At 38.6% G+C, this 26,322-nt stretch overlaps 1 protein-coding gene across 6 annotated transcripts in view; it reads left to right on the top strand.

Moving 5' to 3' along the window:
• LOC131237593 (uncharacterized) overlaps nucleotides 1–22,816 on the top strand; it is a 54,921-nt gene extending 32,105 nt beyond the window's left edge. For 3 of the 6 annotated variants that reach the window (XM_058235449.1, XM_058235447.1, XM_058235452.1), the window contains 6 exons: nucleotides 3,435–3,531; nucleotides 14,797–14,872; nucleotides 14,984–15,189; nucleotides 15,279–15,384; nucleotides 20,998–21,084; nucleotides 22,093–22,816. In XM_058235449.1, the coding sequence (XP_058091432.1) occupies nucleotides 3,435–3,531; nucleotides 14,797–14,872; nucleotides 14,984–15,189; nucleotides 15,279–15,384; nucleotides 20,998–21,084; nucleotides 22,093–22,197 (677 nt within the window). In that variant the 3' untranslated portion in view covers nucleotides 22,198–22,816. Of the gene's footprint in view, nucleotides 1–3,434; nucleotides 3,532–14,796; nucleotides 14,873–14,983; nucleotides 15,190–15,278; nucleotides 15,449–20,997; nucleotides 21,085–22,092 lie in introns of those variants that run through there. The other 3 variants (XM_058235448.1, XM_058235451.1, XM_058235450.1) reach the window with 3 other exon arrangements.
• The last annotated feature ends 3,506 nt before the right edge of the window (nucleotides 22,817–26,322 follow it).

The raw sequence follows: 26,322 nt of genomic DNA on the forward strand, positions 1-26,322 counted from the left end.
CAATCAAAGCCATAAGTATACACTTGGTTTCTAAAACAGTTGACATTGTGTTCATATGATCTAATATCGGAGCTGAAAGCTTGATTGAGAGATAGGTATCTTGTCCCCTTGGATTCCTTGGATGAGATTTTTGTCACCTCCTCCTTGGACAGAACATAGGTAAATCTTCATATGACCTGCTTTGGGTTTTCTCTTATAAAATGATAATCAATTTCTACTTTTTTCTATCACCTGTGGTACTTAAAGATTGAAGTTGAGATTAAATGTACTTCATTCTCAACATGGATGATTGCTGAACTAAAAGCTTATTGAAGAACTTTTAATATTTATCAGATCCATGCAACCTCAATTTCGATATGCAATTGCTCCATATCTGGGTTCTGGACTTGGGTCTTGAAACAATATTCCCCTTCCTAATGCTCCGCCTCCATCATATGAGATTTCTTCACAAGAAGATACAATAGCATGATGCATCTATTCCATCCTTAGCTTCTTCTCCCTGATCAAAATCTTTGAAGACTATATGTCTGTATGAACTCCTAATAAACTTTTTCTTCATATATTATATTGTCCTGCATTTATCCAGGCAGTCCCTATGAAACTTGAGTGTGCTGTACTGCTGTATTCATGGTCTGTGCTTGAACTGGAATGCCTAGTTTGTTGCATATGTAAGTTTCAAATCTTGCAAGAGAGGGGTAGTATTGGCACAATGTTTCTGTGGATAACTGCCATATGTTTTTTTTCCCCCTAATGATCTATTTTCTTGCTGCCAATTGAAGGATTATGATTTTCTCATACAGAAGAATTTTGGTGGGTGAACCGTCCACAGTATTTCAACATCATTTATTTATTTATTGGTGAAAAGCTACGTTACCAAAGTGCAGGTACTGGTGTCTAGCAAAGTGCAGGTACTGGTGTCTAGCATGGCAAGTATCAGTTACCCTGGATCCTTAAAATCCAAATCCTTAGGACATGGGTATGACAAAGATTGGGCATTTATTATAAGAACAATCATGTTCTGAAACTTCTACAACTGAAGGAGAGATTTTATATAATAGCTATAAGACCAGCCATGCTTTACAGGACAGAATGTTGGGCAATCAAGGCACTACAAGTAAAAATGATGTGTAGCTGAAATGACGACGTGGAGATGAATGGGTGGCAAGATGAGGAAGGATAGAATTAGAAATGAACACATTGAATCTAGGAGCAGCACATACTCAACTTCCATGTGGGCTGGGTTGGTTGGTTCGGTTGAACCCAACCCATGTGAACCATTCTCCAAGGAATCCTTACATAAAAAGAATTTGAATCCCTGGAGATCATTCATCTAATGTAAGCAAGTTGCTGAAAAGTTCAAGTTAAAAGAAAATCCTCAACTACAATATTTAGGTTAAAAACTTAAAACCAGGTTTTTGGTTCCAAATGCTACAAAAGGTGGACATGGCCTGAATTTGATTAGGGTTACGCAGGGCTCTGTGAAGCCCACCATGATTTATTTATTTTATCCACTCTGTCCATCCGTTATTATATAATTTTAGGCCTTTATATAAAAAAATTTGAGGCATTCCAATGTTCAAATGGACCACCCATAAGAAACCTGAGATTGATGTCTACCGTTGAAAAATATTGGGGGCCTAAAATTCGTGTTTTCCCTTCTTTCGTGTCATTTTTAACTTTTGAACGGGTTGGATTTCAAATAACGTTATGGCCGGCCTGTAAGCAAGTTGCTGAAAAGTTCAAGTTAAAAGAAAATCCTCAACTACAATATTTAGGTTAAAAACTTAAAACCAGGTTTTTGGTTCCAAATGCTACAAAAGGTGGACATGGCCTGAATTTGATTAGGGTTACAGAGCCTCTAACAAGGATGAATGGGCAGCCCATGGAATACTTAGTGTACATGTGTGCCAGCCAAAAGAGTGGATTGATCTGATTTTCATTCCAGTTGATCATCATGGTGTGGTCCACCTTTGGCACGTAACCGATTTTGTATAATTGTAGAATGAATATGAAGGCTTGTAAACTTAGTGAGGATAGGGCCTTAGATAAGAATGATTGGTGAAACAATATTGATAGGGCCAACCTGAGCTATAGTTATGTGAAGTGTGAAGCTAAGTAATAGTTTTCGTGCGGGAATGGGGGAAATGCCTTTTTTAAAATGTTAGCAAGCATAAACATCTTGGAAGCAGGAGCTTGAGCATACAAGTGCTTGACAACATGCTGTTAATTTAGTATCTATTCTCATATTACCTCTTATTTTTGTCATAAGTTTTTATTCTCTTGAAGAGAAAAGAAAAAGGAAATGTCATAGCATACAAAATATAATGGAATGAATCAATGAAGTAGGACTTACACAATGGGAAGTGTTGTTGGGCACTGGGAAGGGCTCTATATAGTGTCCTATTGTTTCAAAAAACAAAAAACAAAAAAACAGTGGCTTCCTTCTCTATGAGATAACCCTATGCCATGGGTCCTTACTCATGCCTTGGTGATAGACTCACAGGAGTTTCAACATGAGGTCATGGGTTCGAGCACCCATTGTGGTGAAATCCCACCGTGGTGTGAATGTGTGTGGGGTGTGAGTGTGTGCTAAAAAAAAATAAAGATACCCCTATGCCATACTTCTTTATTTAGAGGATCTTCGGTTGCACAAAACTGTAAATAATTTGACAGCTGTAGGCATAACTTTATATATATATATATATATATATATATATATATATATATCGAAGCATAACTTCTAAGGAAACTAAAATCTGGAAAAATCGAATATTTGATTGAGTATTGCCAGCAATGAAATCACTTGAAACCTTTTCTAGGTCCAAGTAACTTAAATATTACATTACATACTGTTTCTAAATGGCATGGTGCTTCTTCCTTGTGATCTTGTCAAATTGCGTCGTATTGAACATTCTAAGGGTATGTCTACTGTATAAGTTTCTTGAATGATCACATTCTTGGGACCATGCCTTTATTTCAACTCTATCCTTCGATTCGCCATCTAGGCTTTAAAGCCTTTTGATAAGATTTTTGTTAAAAAGCAAAAGGGTGGAAGTGCTATCTTGTCTCAGTTAAGATTAGGCAGGCGTACCTTTTCAGAACTCTCAGAATTGACTAACACTGCTAAGGAAGCCATAGACCCTCTCAGGATTGACTAACACTGCTAATTTCTGACATTGAAGATGTTTAAAATGCAATTTAGTAATTTTTATCTATGGTTAATAAGATTTGACGAGTGAAGTGAACTGGGTGAGTCGAATCTTCTTTCATTTGGTTTGATGATCTGCATCCTGTCACCTACAAATGCTCATCAATATGGCTATTTGTTCTTGTCTTTTTTCCTGTAGTGATTGTATGTAGTTGTCATTTACATTCTGTTTCTTGGTAACAGTTTCAGCATCCTTTTTATTCTTTTCCCCCCCTTCTTCTGTTAGCAGGTACAGGTTATGTATGCAATACCTATTCTGGTGATAGACCATATCCCATGGATATAGCAGGGATATTCAACTTTAGTAATGAAATCTGCAGCAGGTATAAGGTCTTTAGAACTTGCAATTTATAAGGAGGGCATTAATTCATAATTTCATATTATTCCCCTTTCGATTTCTCTTTGTAAAACTATAACATATTAGCTTGACATTATAGTACACGATATCAATGTTTGGTGGGATGCATAAATCTTGAGGTACTTGATGGTAGATAATGTTTGAGAAACACAGCCGCCCATGTCTAATATTCCCAATGCTAATCTGGTGAGAATTATATGTGATAGTTTGAGATCAATGATGTGCATATGCTTGTTCAATTGAAATGTATGAAATATATGAATATTTCTTAAAAGAAAACTATTTTTATCTAAGATACCCAGTAAATATAAATAGTGGGGGCATCCTTTATTTTCTTGTCCTAAAAAGAAAGGTGTTGATCCTCTCAAGGACATAGACTGATAAGTCTAGTTGGGAGTCCGTACAAGATCTTAACAAGAGTTTGTCTAATAGACTGAGAGAAGTGTGGGGTGGAGTGATACCTTTGTCCCAAGAGGTATTTGTTCATGGGAGACTGATTTTAGATGGGGCTTTCATAGCTCATGAATTGAGGTATGGAATGGAAGGCTGGTAGTCATCTGCAAACTTGGCCTGGAAAAGGTGTATGACCATGTGGATGGGGATGTTTTCAATTACATGCTTACAATATTAGGCTTCACAGTTAGATGGAGAAAGTGGATGCAGAAGTGTATGGGATCCACTTCATTCTTGGTCTTGACCAACAACTTCGCAAAATGTTTTTTATGGAGCTCCAGAGGGTTGCGTCAGGTTGATCCCCAATCTGATTTTCTCTGGGGGGGATGGTAATGGAGGCGTTAATAGGATTTTAGTAAAGTATAGCGTGGAGGGACTCATAAATGTTTCTTGGTTGAAAATCTACGCTTCTAGGTGTCTCACCTACAATTTGCAGATGGCACTATTATTTTGTAATGCCAGGGAAGCTTGTGCACTAGGAAGGTAGGTGGAGCAACCATGATATTTGTGAGAACTCCACCCCATCCATCCGTTTTGTGAGCTCATTTTAGGACATGCAACAAAACGTGAAACAGATCCAAGACTCCAGTGGGCCATAGGAGAGGAAATAATGGGCCACTGTTGAAACATTTATATGGCCACAAAAGTTTTATATCAATTCATCCCAGTGGAAATGACCTTATAAATGGTTTGGATGGCATGTAAACATTAAGTGGAGCCCAAGAAGGTTTCAAGTTCAACAATAGGCATTTCTTTTCATAGTTTTTCATTTTATGTGGCTCACTTGAGTCTTGGATTTAGCTCATTTTTTGTCACGTCCTAAAGGAATCTTGCAAAACGGAGGACAGGGTGGATTTCTCACAAACATCACAATGGGCCCCACCTAGCTTCCCAGTGCATGAACCTGCGAAAGGCTTCCACAGGAAATCTGGGTCCGCTTGAGGAGGAACCTGCCTCACCAAAGAATTGACAATCAACCACCAAATGAAGAAACCTGCCTAACCAAAGAATTGACAATCAACCACCAAATGACAACCTGTCTTATTGTTGCGTTGTGCCATTGGGAAGCCTGAGCATCTGTTTAATATGTGGATAATCTGAGAAGAGTGATCCGATGCTTTGAAGCAATTTATGCCTCAAAATTAATATTCAAAAGAGCGGGATGTTGGGAATTCGATTGTTGGAAGAGAATGCTATTTGGTTGGGGAGGAGCTTTGGTTGTAGGGCTGGGAAGTTACCATCATGGTATCTTAGTTTGCGTTTATGTGTGGTAAAGCCTCCTTTCACTTGTGGGCTGCAACTATCGAAAGGCTGAAAAGGAAATTATCTTGTTGGTAGAGCAGATAATTATCTCTTAGGAGATGAATCACAGCAAGCAAGCAAGTGTTTCTGGGTAAACCACTCATAACTTCAACCCTTGCTTATATGATTGTTTACCCTTTTGTTTTTTGGAAGATGAAGATTTTATTAAGAGACCACCCCAAGAAGGGGCGGGAAAGAATACCAAGAGTCCCGATAGGGCAATTAGGACATAAGCATCCAAATCCTTGTACGTGGATGCCCATTCGATGATCCAAGAAACTGCCTTACCAATTACCCACTCCTTCAGCTCCAATCTATTCTTAAAACACCACCTATTCCTTTCTCCCCATATAGCCCAAAGACAAGCCATCACCGCCAATTTCCACACCATCTTCTCTTCTTTCCTGGCTCCACCTTCATGCCAGGTGGCTAGAAAAGAAGAAACGGTCCCGACATTATCGAAGTAGAGTTCAAGGTCTTAAGAAAGAATTCCCATACCTTCCTTGTAAAGAGGCATTGGAGAAAAAGATGGTCCACCAATTCGGCATCACTCTTGCACAACAAGCAAATATTCTGAAGCATCAAACCTCTCTTCCGAAGTTTATCTACGGTTAGCAAAAGCTACCACCTTTAGAATAGTTGCATGAAATTGCGTGGAATGTATATCACGGCATGGGGGGGATGTGGATAGGACCACTTTAAAACTTTAAAATTCTTTGCCTGGTTGATACAATTTAACAATTAAAACTAATAAGGCAAATTAACACAAAGGTTTCCAAGTCAAAGTGGGTCCAAACTCAGACTACAAAAGGTATAACAATTAAACAACTTGTCTATAAGAGACAGTGACCTTGTGTGCGCTTAAGTGCCTATCATACAAGCTAATTCAAGCATTCATATAGTGTAACTAAACAACCACATAAGCTTGAATAGAATTGTGTCAATTGACAATAACAAACACAAGCATGTATAGTAGTTCGGTTTCCCTATTCCACTCCCAGTGAATGCACTTTCCTCGAGTGTATCGGTATTCACTATTTTAGGAGTTTTCATACAATTTACCTATTAAAACTAATAATGCAAATTAACACTAAGGTTTCCAAGTCAAAGTGGGTCCAAACTCATAGACTACAAAAGGTATAACAATTAAGCAACTAGTCTATAAGAGATAGTAACCTTGTGTGTTCTTACAAGTTAAGTGCCTATCATACAATCTAATTCGAGCATTCATATAGTGTAACTAAAAAATCACATAAGCATGAATAGAATTGTGTTAATTGACAATAACAAACACAAATATGTATAGTGGTTCGGTTTCCCTACTCCACTCCTAACAGACGCACTCTCCTTGAGTATACTGGTATTCACTATCTTAGGAGTTTTCAATAGGTTCACTCATAACATTTACACGTACACTCGTGTCGGACGAACACGTTTCCACCTGTGTAGGTGGTTCCCACAAGAGACTTTAGTTGGTTTTCTATCGGCTAACAACCACTAATCTAAGGCCCTACGTTTTGCTTCCACCGGAGACTCCCTACGGAGACTAACACGTACACACCCGTGTCCGGTGTATTCAGCTCTAAACAAGAGCCTAGGTCCTATACAAGAACCTATTCGAGTTTGGGTCATAAACTCTTACACTCAATCCTACCCAAGGAAAGAGTGTATAGACTCTAAAACTAATAACTTTACTTATTGGATCCAGTGTTCGAGTTGTCGGTATCGCTACAAGTTTCGCTGGCTGGAGATAAAGATATAATATCGTTATCGCCGATAATATCGCCGATAACCAGAAATGAAACTTCAATACATGCCTAAATACACATATTTACATATTCAGGAATGAAAAAATTGCAAAAAGAATGTATTAAATTAGAAGCTTCCATTTAATGGGGGCCAAAAGGCATGCGGTGTCGTAAGAAATCACTTAAATAATAACCAAAATGAGTTTATATAATACAAATGCAACCCAATGAATATATATATATATATATATATATATATATATATATATATATATATATATATAAAAATATATATTATATATATAATCTTGATCCAAAATCTCCAATAGACCACACCACATCAATAGTGTAGATGGGCCCACTATATTGTTTATTGGACATCCGGTCTGTTGATTAGGTCATACAGACCTAGATGAGGGGAAAAATCAAAGATTATTTTGATCCAAAACTTTTAGAGGCCCAAAAAAGTTTTTAATGGTCTAAGTTAATGTGATCCACTTGAGATTGGGATATACCTCATTTTTGGTCTCATACTCTAAAATGGTCTATAAAAATATATGGACGGTGAGGATACAACACATACATCCTGGTGGGGCTCTGCTCAACCTGTCGATGGCTAATTCGCATCAGGATGCTGATTTCTTTCCTCCACTAGGATGCTACGTGGGGCCCACCATGATGTTTATAAAAAAATCCACCCCGTCCATCCATTTTTTTGGATAATTTTAGGACGTCAGTAAAAAAATCATTTCGATCCAAAACTCAGGGCAGCCACACGAGAGGAAAATAATGGAGATTTAGTGACCACCGTTTAAACATTTGTCTGGCCACAAAAGTTTATTATAAAGCTATAGTTTTGTGTTTTCACTTCATCCCAATCAAAATGAACTTATAAACAATTTGGATGGCATATAAACATCAAGATGGTGCCCAGGGAGGTTTCAACGGTGGAAAAATCTCTCCAATTTTCATTCTCGTATGTCCACATTGGGTTTTGGATCCACCTGATTTTTGGTCTCATCCCCTAAAATGATCTAAAAAATGGATGAACGGGGTGGATTTTTAATCAACATCATGCTGAGCCTATCTAGTAAAAAGTCATGCTTCCAGTATGCGTACTGAGTTACTAACCATTCTAGGCCCCACAGTGATGTTTATTTTTCATCCAACCTGTTCATAAGATCATACAAACATGGATGAATGGAAAACACAAATATAAGCTTGATCCAAAACTTCTGTGGCCCTCCCAGTATTTTTCAACGGTAGACATTCAATTTAACTATCTCTAGTGGCGTGGTCCATTTGAACATTGGATATGCCTCATTTTTTGGTTCAAGGCATAAAATTATCTTTTAAAATGTATGGATGGATTGGATAACATAAATAAATCACGATGGACCTCATTGAGTTTACTCAGTTTCCATAAGCGTACGAGGTATTCACTGCTGATTGGATACTCCCAACGCTAATGGTTGGTGCTTTGTGGACCTCAAACATGATGTATGTGAATCATCCATGCCGTCTAATTCATTTTACAGATAATTTTATGGTAAGAACCTGAAACTGAAGTGGATCAAAATCTCAAGTGGACCACACAATGTTGATTGAACTCTTACCATTAAAAACTTCCAGGTCCGTATTTGTTTTTTGTATCAAGCTGATATTTGTTTTTTGCCTTCATCTAGGTCCATATGAGATCAAGGAACATCAAGAAGAAAGAGTATTAGGGATCGATTTTTCAATGATTAGTCTCGTATTACAAAAAAAGGATTTGCTAAAGACATTTTGATCTACTCGAGGAGGGTATACCAATAACACGACTGTCGTACAATTGACAATGTTGATATGAGTAGAAACTTTACTTGTTGGATCGTGTCCCTTTGTAATGTCTTACTTGAGATGCTTGATCGATACTCTCCAGTGCTTCAATCATCTACTCAAATGCTCCCCTGATCGTTGATGCAGATTCTTCAGCCCTTACGATCAACCACCTTGTATATGATGCCCTGATGAGGTGACTAAGGTGGTGGGAGGATGGTGGAATCTCCTACAACTAATGTATAGTTGATTTCCAAAGGGGTTTTACCTAGACGGGTCTTCTAGAGGATTTAGACAAGGACATACCTGTAGGCTTAGTGTCTAATCTCTAGAAAAATGGTGGAGATCAAGATCATCTTCATCATGGAGATTGGAATTTTCATTAGAGTGGTAAAGGTAAAAAAGATGACTTATATCTCATTGGTTTAAAAGTTTAGGGGATATGAGCGGGGAATCACCTAGGTTTCTATTGCACCAAAAACCCATACAAATGCCCAAATGTTGTATGCCCTTTATAAATGAGACAAGTTCCAACGGTAAAAAAAAGGGGGCAAAAAACGGCACATTCGATTGATCGAGCGACCCTTTGATGAGATCGATAAACACTAGCATTTTAGACAGTTACTGCTAGATGTTTTTGGCCACCTTCGATCGATCGAAGCTCTGCTCGAGACACATCGACAGTCTGTCGATGGGATCAAACTCCATTAAAAAACTATTGTTTTGGGCTTTTGTCTTTTACAACAGCTTTGCACGTCTTTTAACCTAACTTATTATGTTCCAATTTGGCTCTTAATGCTATGAAATGATTAATCAAATGTTTACCTATTAAGGCATGATCATCTAGATGCTATGTTGTATTGGGTTTAAGGTTACGGTCACCAAGGCATCTTAATTTACATATTCTTCACTCCTTGATGCTTCTTGTCTTCTTGAGTCTTCGGTCTTCAACTTACAAGGGATCAACCGAATCACCGACACACGGAGTCACGTGATTGACAAATAGGTGCATAAATCAATGCACTAACATTGCATACCTCTAGGCCCAGGAAAAGACTGAACTGAGAATCTTCCCAAGCTCTTACCTTTCCAAACTAATGAATCTTTTGATGACTAAGTAATCGAGACACTTTTCAATCCCTCTAAAAGGTTGATAAGCACCTCCACTTTCTCATCCGAAAGCCCCCTTGTACAGGGTGGTGTCCAAACCCTTCTCTAGATTGGGAAAGAGAACTCACAGCTGGGATATTTTTATGCAAGGCTTAACAGGCGAAGCTCGTAAAAGCTTCTTTAAGCAAACAATCACCAAGTCAAACATCCTCCCAAAAGTGGATATGAGATCCGTCACCCATTGCCTACCTTCTTTGAACTTTGGAGCCATTGATAGAATCACTTTCCAAATGCCGGAAGCTTTATACCACGAGTCTTTGATCGACCACCCTCGTTGGCTGGTACCATACTTCCATGCCCACACCTCAATCCACCAACTATTAGGTTTCGAGGCAAACCTCCACAACTACTTACCCAACAAAGATTGATTCATATAGTCCAACACTCGCAAACCAACCCCCCCTTCTAATAGAGGCTTCCACACTTCCTCCCACCTCAAAATATCAGAAAATTCCCCCCTCCTTACCTCTCCAAAGAAAATCATGTCTAAGCTTTTCGAGTTCAACCAACACCAATTTGGGGCATCTAAAGAGTGACATGTAGTATAAAGGCATGTTCTGGGGGGGTGGGGGTGTTGGGGGTTCAATTCATTCTACGACTAGGTCCCAAAGACGCCTTGCTAGCTTAACTATGCAAAGCGGGAGACCAAGATAAGAGGTTGGAAATGATCCCACCCCGCACACACCTCTTCCGACATTCACACTCCAAGCATTTCAGACTTTGAAGAATTCACCTGCTCGACACAGCTTCGAAGTAAGTGATGATTTTGCACAAGTTATCAACTGTACCTTCGTTCGCCTCGCAAAAAAAAAAACAAAAAACAAAGGATTGTATTGTCCTCAAATTGAAAATGAATTATCAAAGGACTTGGAACTGCCACGTTGAATCCCTGAATTATGCCCACTTCCTGACCTTTAGAAAGCATCTTGCTCATAGCCTCGACAACCACCACGAACAAAAAGGGAGATAGGGGATCACCCTGATGTAATCCTCTAGAAGCCTTGAAGAAACGTTTAGGGGAGCCGTTTACCATAACGGAAAAAGAGGCTGAACACACACATTCCTTACTCCAAAATCTCCATTTCCAACTGCAACCAAAGCGATCCAACATAAAATTGAGGAAGCCTCACTCGACGTGGTCATAGGACTTCTCAATATCAAGCATGCACACCACTCTTGCTATGCATTCTTTAAATTTAGAATCAATACATTCATGTGCTAGTAAGGTAAAATATAATTTCTTTCGGCCACAAAAGCACTTTAATTGTCCAATATGATTGACACAACCACTCCTTGGAATCGAGCAGCAGTGTTCGAAATATCAGTTTCGTGTTACATATCACATCCATGGGATATAGATACGTATCGGTTATCGCACAGGATATATTGCATGTATCGGGTAATTTATCGCACTTTTTGGGAATCATGGGGAAACATTGGGAAAATGGTTGAATTTTTCAATGAAACTTCAGGGATTGTTAAAAAAGGGCCTTAATACACATTTTTTAAATCATAACATCTCAAAAAAGAAGTGCGCATAATAAGTTTCCTTTGTATAGGGTCTTAAGCTATGCGTTGTCTAACTGAACTAATGCAACTATATTCAAATTGAATGCATAACATTTAGAGCGTATGTGATGATCATTTCATCAAAAACTCATAAAAACTTCGAAATTAGTGTAATTTGACAGCTGGTTGAAGGAAAAAAAATGATTTTTTATTTCCCAAAATTTGACAAGGACTTAACAAATTAGGAGATCAACCCTCATACATGCTTGATTTCATGTTTGGAGTGCAACATTGCAAGCACTTTGGGAGAAATTGGGAAAATTTTGAATTTTCTCCAAATTGGACCACCTACACTCAAATTTTGAAATTAGAGTGTATGTGATGATCATTTCAATAAATGCTCCTAAATACTTGAAAATTAGTCTCAATTGATAGCTGGTTAAAGGAAAATTTTGAAAAAAACATGGAGAACATGAAGAATCAATGGATATCAAAATCAAAGCTCTAACTCCATGATTTTTCATGCAAAACATGAATAACCAATGGATTTATAACCATTTGACACTGATTTAACACACACACACACACACACACACACACACACACACACACATATATATATATATATTAAAAAAAGCAATCAAAAATTGAAAATGCTCATCGGATCAAACATGTGGGATATATTGGTACTACCTGTGCGTTTCGTATTGCACAGGTGGGATACAAGATGTATCGTGGAATATATCGGCCGATATCATCGATATTTAAAACATTGTTGAACAGATAAGCTTTTAGTGAGAATTTTATATCCGTTACCCAAAAGGCTTATTGGCCTGAAGTGTTTCAGATTTTCAGCACTATTTGTCTTTGGAATGAGAGCGATGAAAGAGGCCCCCGACTCCCTGCATAGCCCTTTCCTTTTGAAAAATTCCTTAACAAAAGCAACCACATCTGCCTTCACCTCCCTCTAGAATACTTGGAAAAAGGACACAAGGAAGCCATCTGGCCTCGGGACCTTATCCGTACTGAGCAAGGCAATTGCCACCTGCACTCCCTCCTCTGAGACCAGGCTTTCAAGTGCTGTGGCTTGGGTTTCTGACAATCTTGGAAAGTCCAGCTGATTCAGCAATGGCCACTGCCAATTTTCCTTAGACAACAACTGCTCATAAAATTGCACAATAGAGCTACAAATCTGCCTTTCGTCAACCACCTGGCTTCCGTTACCCACATAGTATGCTTGTCTACTTCCGGCCCCTTTTTAAATCTAGGCTAGTGTTGGGGGCTCCTTGAATGCAGAAACAACTTATGTAAATTTATGATTGCATGTAAGTATGGTACAATACCTGGATATTGGTACAGGGGATTCTTCTCTTTAAAGAGCATCATACGTTTTGAATTTGATTTGTGGTTGGAAAGTGCATTCTCGAAAGTTAATAAAGGATTGGACAGGGCTCAAGGCTCCGTTTTTGTGAGGATGTGTGATGTGAAAATGAAGCCATTTGCAGCATGATTCGATGTTATGTATGTGGTGGCCATTGGAGAGTCATGGTTGTCGAATCTATATGATATGAATGGGGCTTGAACAGCGGTCGTTGAATTTCGAAAGAACCTTGCAGATGAAGAGATTTTTGATTATGTTAGAATGATGGAGAAGCTGGATTCTATTTATATATATCAGAAGGACATGGATTCTTGATGGTGGGGTTTGGAAAGGAGCAGGATCCGTTTGGTCAAATGACTCAAATCCTTCTATTCTATTACAGGAGTGGCTCATCAGATATGGAGATTCCTTGGCCCAACACGGGTAGTGGCTTTTGGGCGGTTTGGTTGGAAAGGATAGATCCTCACCATAAATCACTTGACGTCAATAAATTGGATCATGCCAAATGTATGCATCATGTGCATTGGGGATGAAGAGATGGCTGACCTCTTTACTCAATATAGCTTCTCTTTGAACATTTGGCGGAGGATTGTTGCCCATTTTGGTATTGAATGGGTCATTGCCAAGATCAATTCCAGGTCTTTTCCAAGCATGGAGGGGGACCAAAAGGAAGAAAAAACAAATCCCTCTGGCACTATCGATTCTTGACAGAATTTTGTCAATTTGAAAGGAGTGAAACAACAAAACATTCTGTCATAAATCCAACTCACAAGAAGCTGCTTTTCAAATGTTTAAGACTAGAATTGTGGCTGGGGGCTGGATCAAAAGGAGATTGCTGACTGCAAAGGAGGCTTGGTCATCATCGGGTGGGATGGTTATTGACAATGTTTCAGCAGATGACTTTTCATCCTGTTGGGTGACCATGTTGGATATGACACAGTACAGGTTTAATTGCCTTTAATTGCCTGTTGGGTGACCATGTTGGATATGACAAAGAAAGAAAGAAAGAAAGAAAGAAAAGAAAGTGAAGAGTAGGCCAACTGTTGTTCCTTCTTGACTTTAATTGCCTATTCTATTCCTTAGGCTATGTGATACCTGATCCTTCACATCCTGTTGGGTGACTACATTGGATATGACACAGTACAGGTTTGGTATGGGATTTGTATTTGTTTCAAATATGGCTTAGGTGTTCCTTAAAATGTTATATTAAAAATTTAAAATACTGAGAAAATATAAAATTATATTTTAATGTTTAATATGTTACAGGTATGTTAAAGTTACAGGTATTTGTATTAAAAATACTAAAATGTTATAAGCATATAGCCATTTCTTCATCCCCAAACTTTGGGGATCAAATGGGTTCAATAAAGTACCCAAGTAATATATTGAACTTTCAATGTTTTTTAAGGGTCACTCGAGAGAATGTGCATCAATAACTGAAGAATGTTGGAAGCTCTCTTTGTAGAGAACGTCTTCATTGTTGTCCCTGAAATTCTAGAGGTCAAATGCTTTTTGTAGTTGTCAAATAATTCAAATTGAGTTTTCAGTTGGGAACTATAGAATATATTCCTCAACTAACTAGGGCTATCAAAAGGTTACCCAATGGACCCAACCTGATCTTAATGCATCCAGATCCAATTTTCCAGACTCATTTAGAAATCAGACCAGGTTTGGGTCCACCATTTGGAGAATTGGCCTGGTCAAAATTGGGTCTAGTTTGGGTTGTGTCGTGTCCTACCATCTTGGACATAGTTAAAATCAGTTTGGTACTCCTGTATTTATATATTTTACTCTTTTTTTTTTTTTTCCCCTGAAAGTTTGGGATATTTATACATTTGTTTTAATGCAGGATTGTGCAGTCTCCTATCTCTGAACTTTGTTTTGATCAAAACAGCAGTACTGAACAATCCTTATCTCATGAAAAGGTTTGGTGTCTAGAATTCAGTCAATTGTTGCCAAAACTGCCTTGTCAACTGAATGTGTCTCATCTAATGTTCTGGTACTTGTGTCTCAATTCTGCTCTTAACTCATCTCAGCCATCAGTTAGCACCACTGATACATCTCTTTCTTCTGGCAATGGAGCTTTGGATCCTATGGATATGTCTCCTTGTTCTACTAACCACTTAGATGGCATACATGATGACAACACTTACACGATTCCCAAGATTTGCAAATCAACAAAACTTGGAAGAAGGGCATCACCGGAAGCCATAAAGATGTGGAAAGAAAATGGTTTTACTAGGTAAATATACAAAAGGATGTACTAAATGGCTGAGTGCTAGCAAGTTATTAATATTCAGTGGTGATACTAAGATTCAACCTTTTGCACAGCCTAATAATTGCATCTATAGAGCTGGATATGTGGAGCATAGTTCAAGAGCTTCTACCACTTCTTTCGAATTCAGCGCCATTTGCCATTTATCATCAATATCTTCAGGTCCAATGCCCTGGGTCCTGTTGGCTTTATTTTGTGTGCATCTGTTAGTCTACTCTTTTTAATGGTAATCATGTTAAAAGCTATTGAATTGATGTGGCATACCTATCAGTTGTTAAACAATTCAGTTATTTTATTTCATTCCCTTTTCCATATTAAAATATGAGGCTGAGTTCTCTGTTCATAACGAACAGGTATCTTCCCTATTGGGCACTGATCCTGTGCCTGCGTGGGCATGGGTGCTTTGTCCAAGCCATTGATCTGACGGCCTCCATCATGGATGTACTATGCCCCCCAGATTAGAAGATCCTGGCCATTGAATCTTTGGTCTTTCCTCCATTAAATGTGGCTTGTTGGTGAAATTTTTCTTAATTATGTATTTACAAACCAGCAATGGAAAGGTTAGAGTTGACTAATTGAGGAGATTATTCTGGGCAAGGTACCATATGGGGCCGCAGATCAATGGAATGATCCTGGCTCCACATGTACAAGATCAGTGCATAACAGGAAGTCCCCTGTTGATTGAGAACATATAACTCATCCTTGTACAATATGAATACAAGAAGATATATTTTTCTACTTCTTTGTCTAAATGCCTTAATTGTCTTTTCTGAAAATTGTAGATCAGGGAATTGATCTAATTCCATATGCCTTCCTTTCGTGCATGATTGATTTTCGCGTTCTCACCTTGATGAACTGCAATTGAATTCTTTTCTATTTGGCATTTTTACTGATAACTAACAATGCGCTGTCCAGAAAATTTTAGTCTTTGCCATTTTACTTAAATGCATCTTTCACAAGATGTTAATGTCCTCATGATGTTCAGGACCATTCAATGATGTAACGAAATGTGGGCATTGATTGAAGATTTTGGGGCCTAACCTGGTTAACATTAGCACCCCTAAAACATCACCCACATGCATGTCTGGCACTTCTGAAACATTACAGGAAGAATTGTAATGTACAATCCTTTAAAAAAAAAAAAAAAAATCCTTGTAATGTGGCAGCATTAATATACTCTATTTTTGTGTGGAGGTTAGCAACTTAGCATTCTCTGAAAATAGTTAATCGATGCACAGGATGACTAATCATTGATCTTGACTGTCCATTTTTTCCTTACAACTTTTGGTAGGCCATTGATTGGATGATCCTATCCTTCTGATCAACAACATGAAAAATGGAAGGCCAAGATCAAGCAAATAAAAATTAGGCTCACTCATTATTTGGAGATGTCTATTTGATAGACCCCACCATGGTTTGCTTATGATTCCAAAGAAGCACTTTTATTTGGATGATGCTAATCACCTGATCTATGGCTTGTAAAAATGAGTGGCTATGACAAAATGCCAACATATATACGGTTAGTATCGACATAGGTAGACAGGTAAGAATTGGGGCAGTATGATGTTTGTGATAGTCAGGATAACTTGGATTGGAATTTTTTTTTTTTTTTGAAAGATAACGATTTCATTAAGAAGAAAAAGATACAAAGAAGAGAAAAGAAAAGAAAAGGAAGAGAAAGGCTGCAGAGATTGCAGCCCCTAAACGCCTAAAAAACAGAGGTCCTCAGCTGACCAATTGTCTACATGGGAAGCCCATTCGATAAGCGGCCGCTTGGACTTGGAAATGACAGCGTCAATCGAGTTTGAAACTTTATCGAAACATCTGTTGTTTCTTTCGATCCAGACAGACCACCAGATGGAGAGGATCGCCATCCTCCAAAGTCTAGTTGTCTTTTTACCAATATTCACCCCATGCCACGCGAATAAAAGGCGGTCCACAGATTCGGGAGCACACCAAGGGACCTTGAATAGAGAACAGGTATCGGCCCAGGGCTTGGAAATGAAGGAGCAGTGGAGGAGGTGGTGGTCAACTGTTTCCTCGTTTCGCATACAGCAGAGGCAGATGTTTGCAAGCGGCATTCCTCTTTTTTTCAGATTGTCTATGGTTAGAATCTTCTTCTTGCTAACAATCCACCCGAAAATGATGAACTTTTGGGGGGTCAGGTATCTCCATGTGAGAGGGATGAGAGGGAGAGGATCTGGCCTGGTTATTGTGGATAAGATGGTAGAGAGAGCTGACGGAGAAACTGCGGGACTTTTCCAGTTTCCAAAGGAGTCTATCTACGCCTGCAAGAGAAGGTCTGGCTAAGCAAAGGGTTTCCAGCAGGGCCGAGAAGTCTGGAAGTTCCCAATCATTCAGATTTCTTCGGCAGAGGATGTTCCAGACGATGTTATCTCCAAGAATGGAGTAGCATTCAGCCACCAGGATATCTTTTCGAGGGGCTAACAGAAAGATGTTGCGAAATCTGTCTTTAAGGGGGACCTCCCCCAGCCAAGTATCCTCCCAGAATCTGATGTTAGATCCCCTGCCCAAGTCAGAAGCGACGCCATTGAGAACCGGCTTTTTTGTTTTGAGAATGTCTTTCCAGATAGTCGAGGCCCTGTAGGTCGACGAATCTTTAGTCCACCAGCCCCCCACCAAAGTACCGTACTTGCTTTTGAGAAGCTTGTTCCAGAGGTGACCAGATTCTGAGCCCAATCTCCAGATCCACTTCCCCATGAGGGCCCAATTCATGGACTTTAGGTCCTTGCCTGCGCCTCCAAACTGAGGATGGCAGCAGACATCTTTCCAGTTAACAAGGTGGAATTTCTTGACTTCTTTGCTGTGCCAAAGGAATTAGAAGATGAACGAGGACAAAATGATAATATGTATAGGCGTCTAGGTAGCACTAACCTTATGAACCTTAAAAATATCCGTCTTGAAGAGATCTCAATGAGACCAAGTGATTGGAAAGGTTAAAGAACAGGGTATGGGTGCAATTTTAGACTGGCTAATGGCTGAACTTTCAGGATTAGGCTGAAGGCTGTTCTATGGGTTAAAAGTGTACAGTTTTAGGACAGCAGCAGAGTTGAGTTTGGGGCTCAAATTAGGCTAAAGGTGAAGGCTTGCTGGGGATAGATGCATGGACAAGGTTGGTAGATAGGATGTAGGCTGGATTTTGTGTTGCAAAGAAAGAAATTAGCACTTTTTGAAGGATAATAGGGCTGGAAGTGGACAGATTTTGCTACAGCTGAAGTTAATTTAAGGGATAGGAATGAAGCTGCAAAGGCATTGGTTCATGAGCTGGATTAAGTTTTTTGGGGAACGGGGTTGGGAGCTGAATGTGTGTTTGTGGGCTATCTAAGGCAAATATTTGATTATTATGGTTCAAAAGTGATTGGAGTTCAAAAATGGAAGTTTAGGTGGCTGGAATTTGGGATTGTGTAGAGGTTGCAGCTGTACTATAGGTTGGTTAGGGTATTAGGGATTGGACTGATTATTGGTTTCTTGGGTCAATAGGGTATATGGGCATCCAGATAAGGATTGGCTTGGGGTTTGGAGCTGAAAAGGATTTAGAGTGACAATTAAGGTTCTAGTTTGGGTTATAGGATAGAGCTATGGATTTGGGAATTTTGGCTAGCGGATCGGGAGAATTTGGTGAAAATTGGGGACTTAGGATTAGGGTTTAACATTGGGGAAAGTTGGGAATTTGGGTTTTGTGAAATTAGGCTCTAGGATTCTTCAGGGAAATTTGAGAGAACTGGGTTTGAAGTAGAGTTGCATGAAGCTTGAAGTGAATCAGCAACCGATTTTCAAAGGAGAGAGCAAGAATAAACAACTAGGAAGCCAGAGTGGAAACACAATTATGAGAGATTCTAATGACGATTGTACATGTTGTTGAAAGGACGGGCATGTGCATCAAGGATGATAACGAAAAGTTGACAGAAGCCGACGATTGATGACAAACATTGTGATTTGGATAGCTAATCAGTGACAAATCATGTTGCTCAGGTCGGTATGGTCACCCTAAGAGTGATTCAACAATGGGAAAACCACCAAATCGGGAAAGCTAAGGGATATAGAGCCCTCTCTCTTTTCTTGCATGTGTATGACAACATTGGGTCGCACGTGATTGCTTCTGCCATTTGACAACATTGATAATATCTCCTAACCGTAATCAATCTAGACCATTCATTCTACATCCTAACTTTTAATCCTAACAATTTATTTTACCAAAATGTTGAAAATAACAAAAATACCTGTTAATCCTGTAACAACCATACACATCCTCAAAAATTCCGTCATAACTTGCACATATGGTGTTGGAATTACACATTCTTGGGCTTGTTGGAAAGCTGACTCAGCAAGCTTTTAACCAAGCATTTCACGTCGTTTCAAAGCCATTTAATCTATCAAAGCATGCCCCAAGTGACGATAATAGTAGTGGGACTTCAATTAAATAGCTAAAAAGTAGGAGAATGCCTCTCTAAGAAACTTGTTATGGTTTAGTTAAGTTTAAGATAAAAGACGTGAGAGAAATCTTATATTTTGGGAATAAAAAATAGAAGGAGATGGGCAGTTTGGAACATTGTGTTTGAGTGAAGAAAGGCATGTAGATTTTATACTTAAAGTTATAATATGGACAATTGTAAATCAGTATAAACTCCGACAAAGGGTTTAAAAACTCTTCAAAAGAGGTTCTCCTATAGATAACCGTTAGATATTCTCTCTATGCTCGAGTAGAAGGTAGGTTGATGTATACTATGTTATGTATGAGACCGGATCTCAGTTATGCAGTGAGTCATGTGAGTAGGTATTAATGCAATCCTGGTATAAAGCATTGATAAGCAACGAAAAGGATATTCATGCATTTAAAGGGAAAAAATTATCTGAAATTGTTTTTTTAAGTGGGTAAGCTTGGGTCTAGGATATTCAGATACTGATTTTGCTGGGGATAAGGTAATATCAAATCCCCCCCAGGTCATGTTTTCCTCCTAGGAAGGAATCTTATCGCTTGGCCTAGCAAAAAATAGGGGGATGTGTCATTTGATATACTTGGGAAGCTAAGTACATTGCCTGTAGTATGGCTTGTACATTTGTCATTTGATATACTTTGGCCATTCACGGTGTGATTCCAACCATTGATTACTGGCTCCTTCTGAAAATTACTGTGATCAGATGCTTGTAACCATCCACTCAATGGATAGGAAATGCATGAATATTTATCATATACTAGGAAAGGCCCAATTAGTGATTTGGACTCCCTAATATATGGATAACGGTAGGCCTGGCATGATTTTCTGCTACTTGCCTAAAAATGTTGCCTACAAAACTTTTCTTTTAAACAACCTTGAGTTCTTGTTTATGGAAAATTTTCATTATTTTCCCATCTTCTTAGACTCTGTTTGGTAGACACCTAAAAGTGAGTTCATCTCATTTTAGCTAATAGTAATTATGTATTCGATTTCTTGATCTCTAAACAGAATGAGTTCTTGTTAACATTAATCATGTATTGCTGTTAAGTAAAATGAGATCTCAGTTTTAGGCATCTTACTGAGCAGGACCTAAGTTGTTACTTCCAGTTTGGGCCAGACTTTTAATTTAATGTATTTATTTATTTTTGTGTCAGTCCAAATGCCTGTTATTTAGAGCTCTACCATCTTGTGTGTTCACTGCAGCTTTATTTCTCTCTGGGTTTTAGTAAATTGGTTTCTTTTCCTCTATTGCCTTGTTTCATGATTGTTTGGAAAGTGATGGGATCAGTCTCTGAACTCTTCCGTTCAAACTATGCAGCCTCTTGCAACATGCATGCACAACTTACAGACTGCGAAAATGGCAATTGGTTTACAAATTTCTGAACCATGGCTACGTGAATATCAGGTTGTACCAAATTCTTATACAATCTTTCACAGATTTGAAGATTTCCTATTGCACTACTTCAAGTTATACTTGTCTCATCTTAGAGATTCATTTACTTTTGCTGCTTCATAAAGGTGATGGTAAAACTAGCTAGCACATCTGGTTAAAAATCTGCATGTTTCCTGAACACATGCAGAATTTAAATACATAGGAACCTGTCTTGTTTAAATTGATACCCATAAATGCATGTCAAGCTGGGTTCTCTTCATGTCATTTCGGAGAATACGATTGTCTGATGTTAGTGCCTTTCAGGACTCATATCGTCCTGCTGCAGAGTCTGCTCTGTATTTGGTAACCCAAGTAGATGTAGGTCAGCTGACCCTAGATTCCTGGGACATGGATGATGATGATGATGTATGTTTCATTGATTTTGGGTTGGGAGAGAATCCAAGTTGACACAGGAAGAAAAGCCAGAAGTACACAAAAGAACCTGCAAAATGAAAATCTGTATTCTAGATCTGAAATTGAGTTACAAATGCATGATAAGCTAGTCAACTACTTATAATAACACCCCAGGAAAAAAAATCTCACTGTAGTTCTAAAGGAAGTTTCTAAGCTAGCCATAGAAACACTCCCAAATTGGTCATGGCTCTATAAACAATCTTGTGAACTGACCGGTCCAACGACAAGTCGCACAGTTCAACGTACCAATCCAAAATGGAGCCTACATATGGTAATTAGATGTTGTATCACATGCAGTATCATGGTATTGTAGGAGACTACGTCTAGCAAAATTATGAAAATAGAGAGTTTCAGCTTGTTCCATGGTTATTGTGTCAGATAGCAATACTATTAATGATTAATATGCTCCTCTGAAACCACTTGTTTGGGAAAATTATGTTGAGACCGCAACATTAGCAGAACTGGTATCTGTTTTGGTACAATATCTTATGTATTCCTGAGCATTAGAACCTTGGAAATTTTCTACCTGGATTAAAACTTTTGCTTTCCTTTTTATTGATTTTGCAGGTTCTTCCATCCAGAACGCATCCATTCATGCAGATGAGTGCATTTGGTGGTTACATTCTAAGCGGGATTCGAATATGCAGCAATGAAACTTTCCTTCAAAACTAGTGTATTTGATCCTGGGCCTCTTCTGTTGCAATATTTTGGTGGAAATCTCACCAGTGGTATTTTGGGAATTGATATGTGAAGCAGAAGCCGATTTTAGCGGAAATGGGACATTTCCGCCAACTCCCAAACTCTCGAAATACCAGATTTCCATGGAGACGCATTACCGTAGAAGCATTGTGATGCTCCCAAACCGGCCTTAACAGAATACAAAAATTAGTGGAGAGGGAACAAGAAAAAGTGAAAAGTCAATCTAGAGTTACCAAAAATAACAGACTGAAAGAAATATTCTTTGTTTGCTTCCGCCCTCCATGAAGTTTCTTCTTGTCAAGGTACTGGTAGTGCGGACTAATTTGTTCACAAATCTATCTAATCATGTATATGCAACTGACACCTTGCAGTCTTCTCAAAAAGGGGATGTAAATACTTTTGTCTACCTTATTTATCTCGTAGACTTTTTATTTTTATTTTTCATGTGTAGTGAATATATATTAATTATCGAGGCTGTCTAATTTTATCATATCATCATCAGGACAGCTAATTGTGTGGTGCATGAGAAAGCTAACTTTTTCTATGGCAACTCCCATGCTTGAGAATCAATGAATTTTATCCTTCATTTTAAGCCGCTATTGCTTCTTATTACTGACCGTTTCAATTTATTTTATTATTCATTTCATTATTATTATTATTGTTGGGGAATATGTGAATAAACATCATTTGGACAGAAGCCTATAGGGTCTTTCTCTGACTCAGGGTGTTCATAGACATGCCAGGATCCTGGCTTAGGCTGGCCTCAACAGAAAATTCATTGTGCTTTGGTCCCAGCTGGAACCCATTTTTCAGTGGGCCTGAAATCCAACCCATGTCGAGGAAGTTAGGCCCAAAACATCTGATCTGTGTATTGGGTGGGGTCCCTTATAAATGATTTGACCAAAGTTGAGATTGCTTTATTGTCTTGTGGGGCACATGTCTTCAAGAGACTATACATGTGCGCTAAGATGGGGTGTGGTGGGGTGTTTTGTCACACGTACACATTCTCAGGGTTGAGTTGGGTGAGCCACATATTTTACCGAGGACCTTTTTGTTGGGAGGAGAATCAATGCGCATGGGCAGTCATGATCATTCAAGGCCTCTCTGGTCTATATGAACCCTTGTCATGAGTTCTCCCCAGTTGTATATGAAACCTTATCACGAGTTTCTTCCCAGTCATCCCAGCAACATTCATTCGCTCAACAACATCCTTAGTTTGATTTAGTAGTGCAACTAGAGTTGAAATACACATTATTAGTTTATTTTAGAGACAATCTGTTGTGAAAACCGTTGCATCTCAATGGGTTATACTTGTCTTAGAAATACCTACCTTAATCACGGTTAGTTCTTAATTCCTTGTTCCCGATTAGTTCATGGTTCTGTCTCCCTGCTTGTCTCATGTAGTGTAGTTTCCTCGTATGACTTCATCTTTTGATTAACATCAAAATCGTGTAGCCACCAACCTTGCAATTTGGTTCACTCAAGGTGACCATTTTTATATGCTTTTCTTGTTCCAAGTGTCTAATCTTAAAACGTTTTTAGTACGAGTGCTGTTATGGCAATGAACATATCTGTGATAATAATCTCTAGTAAGCCTAGACCAAAATGTGAAAATTATAAGATCTAGTAAGCCTAGACCATTTTAGCGGGACAAACTTTTGGTCATGTCAACGGAAATTTATTTTTAACTGTTCTTTCCTCTCCAACAATTGCATGTTTTAGAAACTATCTTTTAAAAATTCACAACTGATGGCTGTTTTGAAAGAGGAGAGTCTTCATGAATTGTCATGACCGTGCGCAGCAATTCTCTGGTCTACATAAACCATTATCACAAGTTTTTGACAGGACAAAGTCTCTTTCTCTTCTCTAAAGTAACAACTCAATGCCGTCTTTTGGTTGATCTAGAAGTGCAGTTGAAATGTACATTGTTGGTGGGATGGCAATTTCTTATAAGAACTATTCCATTTGAGTAGGGTGGAACTTGTCCTAAAGATAGTGACTTGGTCATAAACATCTTCTAATTTTGTTCTAGATTTTATTCAAGGTCTATGATCTACTTCCATCCAGTTGTTCAATGCAACTGGATCATGGGTCACTTTGGTACGTGGTATGGGAGCAGGAATATGTGGTATGCTAGGGGTAGGATCATGTGCATCACTCTAATACGTATAGTGTATGTAGTATACTTTTATAGGAAATGATTATTATTATGATTATTAGAGATCGTCCATGCTTAGTGTATATTATAACTAAATAAATAGAAGTATAGATAAGTACATTGTAAATTTACATTTTGTATTAACCTAATCAATGGTAAGAACAAAGATCCATAATTTTGGGTTATAAAAGTAACGATCTGGATCAAAAATGATCTATAATCCATAACCCTCTATACGAAATGGAAAACATAGGGTTTTTCATGTTTTAGGTAACATTAGTTCAATGCTATGATTAGATCTTCTCATTAACATCAAATCACCTACCAACCTTTTAATTTAATTTACTCTGATAGTCTTGTTTGTCCTTCAGCTAATAATAATAATAATAATCTCAAAGGTGACATTTGAACAACCTTAAGTTTGATGATCCACATGATGGATTGCACACGAGCTCAAATGTCCTACAAAGGCGCCACTTTGGCCTCTATAGTTGCGTGTAGAACCGGCATTTGCCACGTTGTGGATTACGATAAATCTTGGTCGTTTGATCAATTTTCCTTTCTTGTGGACCATTGGTGTGTCCATGATGAGGCCCACCAGGTGCATCTCCGGATCTCGGTGATGGTGTTTGGGTTGGCTTCAATCCAAAGGCATGCATGACACATTGTAGAAATTCCTTACTAGATCCATGGATGGACCTTGGCATGAACATGCCGCATTCCAAAAGTAGTTTTGCAAATGGAAAATCCTATCCCATCTGTGGGCCACCAATAGCAGGTTAAAACAAAACAGGAGCAACTGCTCAATTAATTCGTATGGCTCATGCCTCATCCTTTTATATTTCTAGTCAGCATCGTAGACGTCACTACAGAGGAAATAGCATTCTTATCCACTTGAGTGGTTGAGAGAGCTAGCTTTTTATTTATGATATATACTTTTTTTTTCCCTGAGGTTGTATACTTTTATGTCATGGAATTGTTCCAATGTGCCTTTAGAATATGCTCATCCGGTCGTTTGGTTGAGGTGATCAATGCAGACCATCCAAATCATGGGCCCCATTTTGTCGGACCACAGCCTGAGAATCATAGTTTCATAACTTCAAAAAAAAAAAAAAAAAAAAACTTACATGTATTATAGAGCTTTGGTAAGCTGAAATAAAGCTCGTGTACACATCACATGTGTCAGCATGGCAGGATAAGTCTGAGATTGAATCCATCTATCAGAATGAGACAACTCCATTAATGCATAGCCCAAGAATCAGGTTGATCCACTGATCAAGTGGGCCACAGTGAAATAAATGTACAGCTTTGAAAAACTTGGCTAAAATGTTCAGACCTATCTCATGATCTTTAATGCACATGCATTTGATCTTAACATAGCTTTTATTTATTTATTATTTAGAGCTTTGTTAAGCACACATGCTTGTGTAATAAAACTCATGCACATACCACAAATGTGCCAGCATGTCATAGAGTGTGAGATCCAATCCACCCATCAGGTTCACCTGACCTTTTACATACTTTCTTATTGGAAACAGGTGGATGGGTTACAAAACTACAGCCAAGTTTTTTGGAGCCATACAGTTGGGCTATACAAAATGTGGTCCACCTGACCTATGGATCAACTTGATTCTTGGTCTAAGGCATTAATATAGTGGTGGCACTCTAACAAATGGATTTGATCTCGGACTTATAATGCCATGCTGGCACATGTGTGGCGTTTATTGCACACGCGTGTGGGCTTAGTAAAGTTTTCGAGTCAACTGGGTTTCTGAGTCGAGTCAAGTCGAGTTTTGTGTGTTATTAAGCTAAGTTGATGATCACATTGGTCAAACAGTAAGACCTCTTGGTCAGACTCGGTTCTGTGTATGTGGTGCTGATGGTTGAATCAAATCAATTGGTGGGCGACCCTAGAATCTCCTGCATTGATCCTAACCGTT

The sequence above is a fragment of the Magnolia sinica genome, chromosome 2 (genome assembly GCF_029962835.1).
Source record: "Magnolia sinica isolate HGM2019 chromosome 2, MsV1, whole genome shotgun sequence".
In the NCBI taxonomy this organism is placed as follows: Eukaryota; Viridiplantae; Streptophyta; class Magnoliopsida; order Magnoliales; family Magnoliaceae; genus Magnolia; species Magnolia sinica.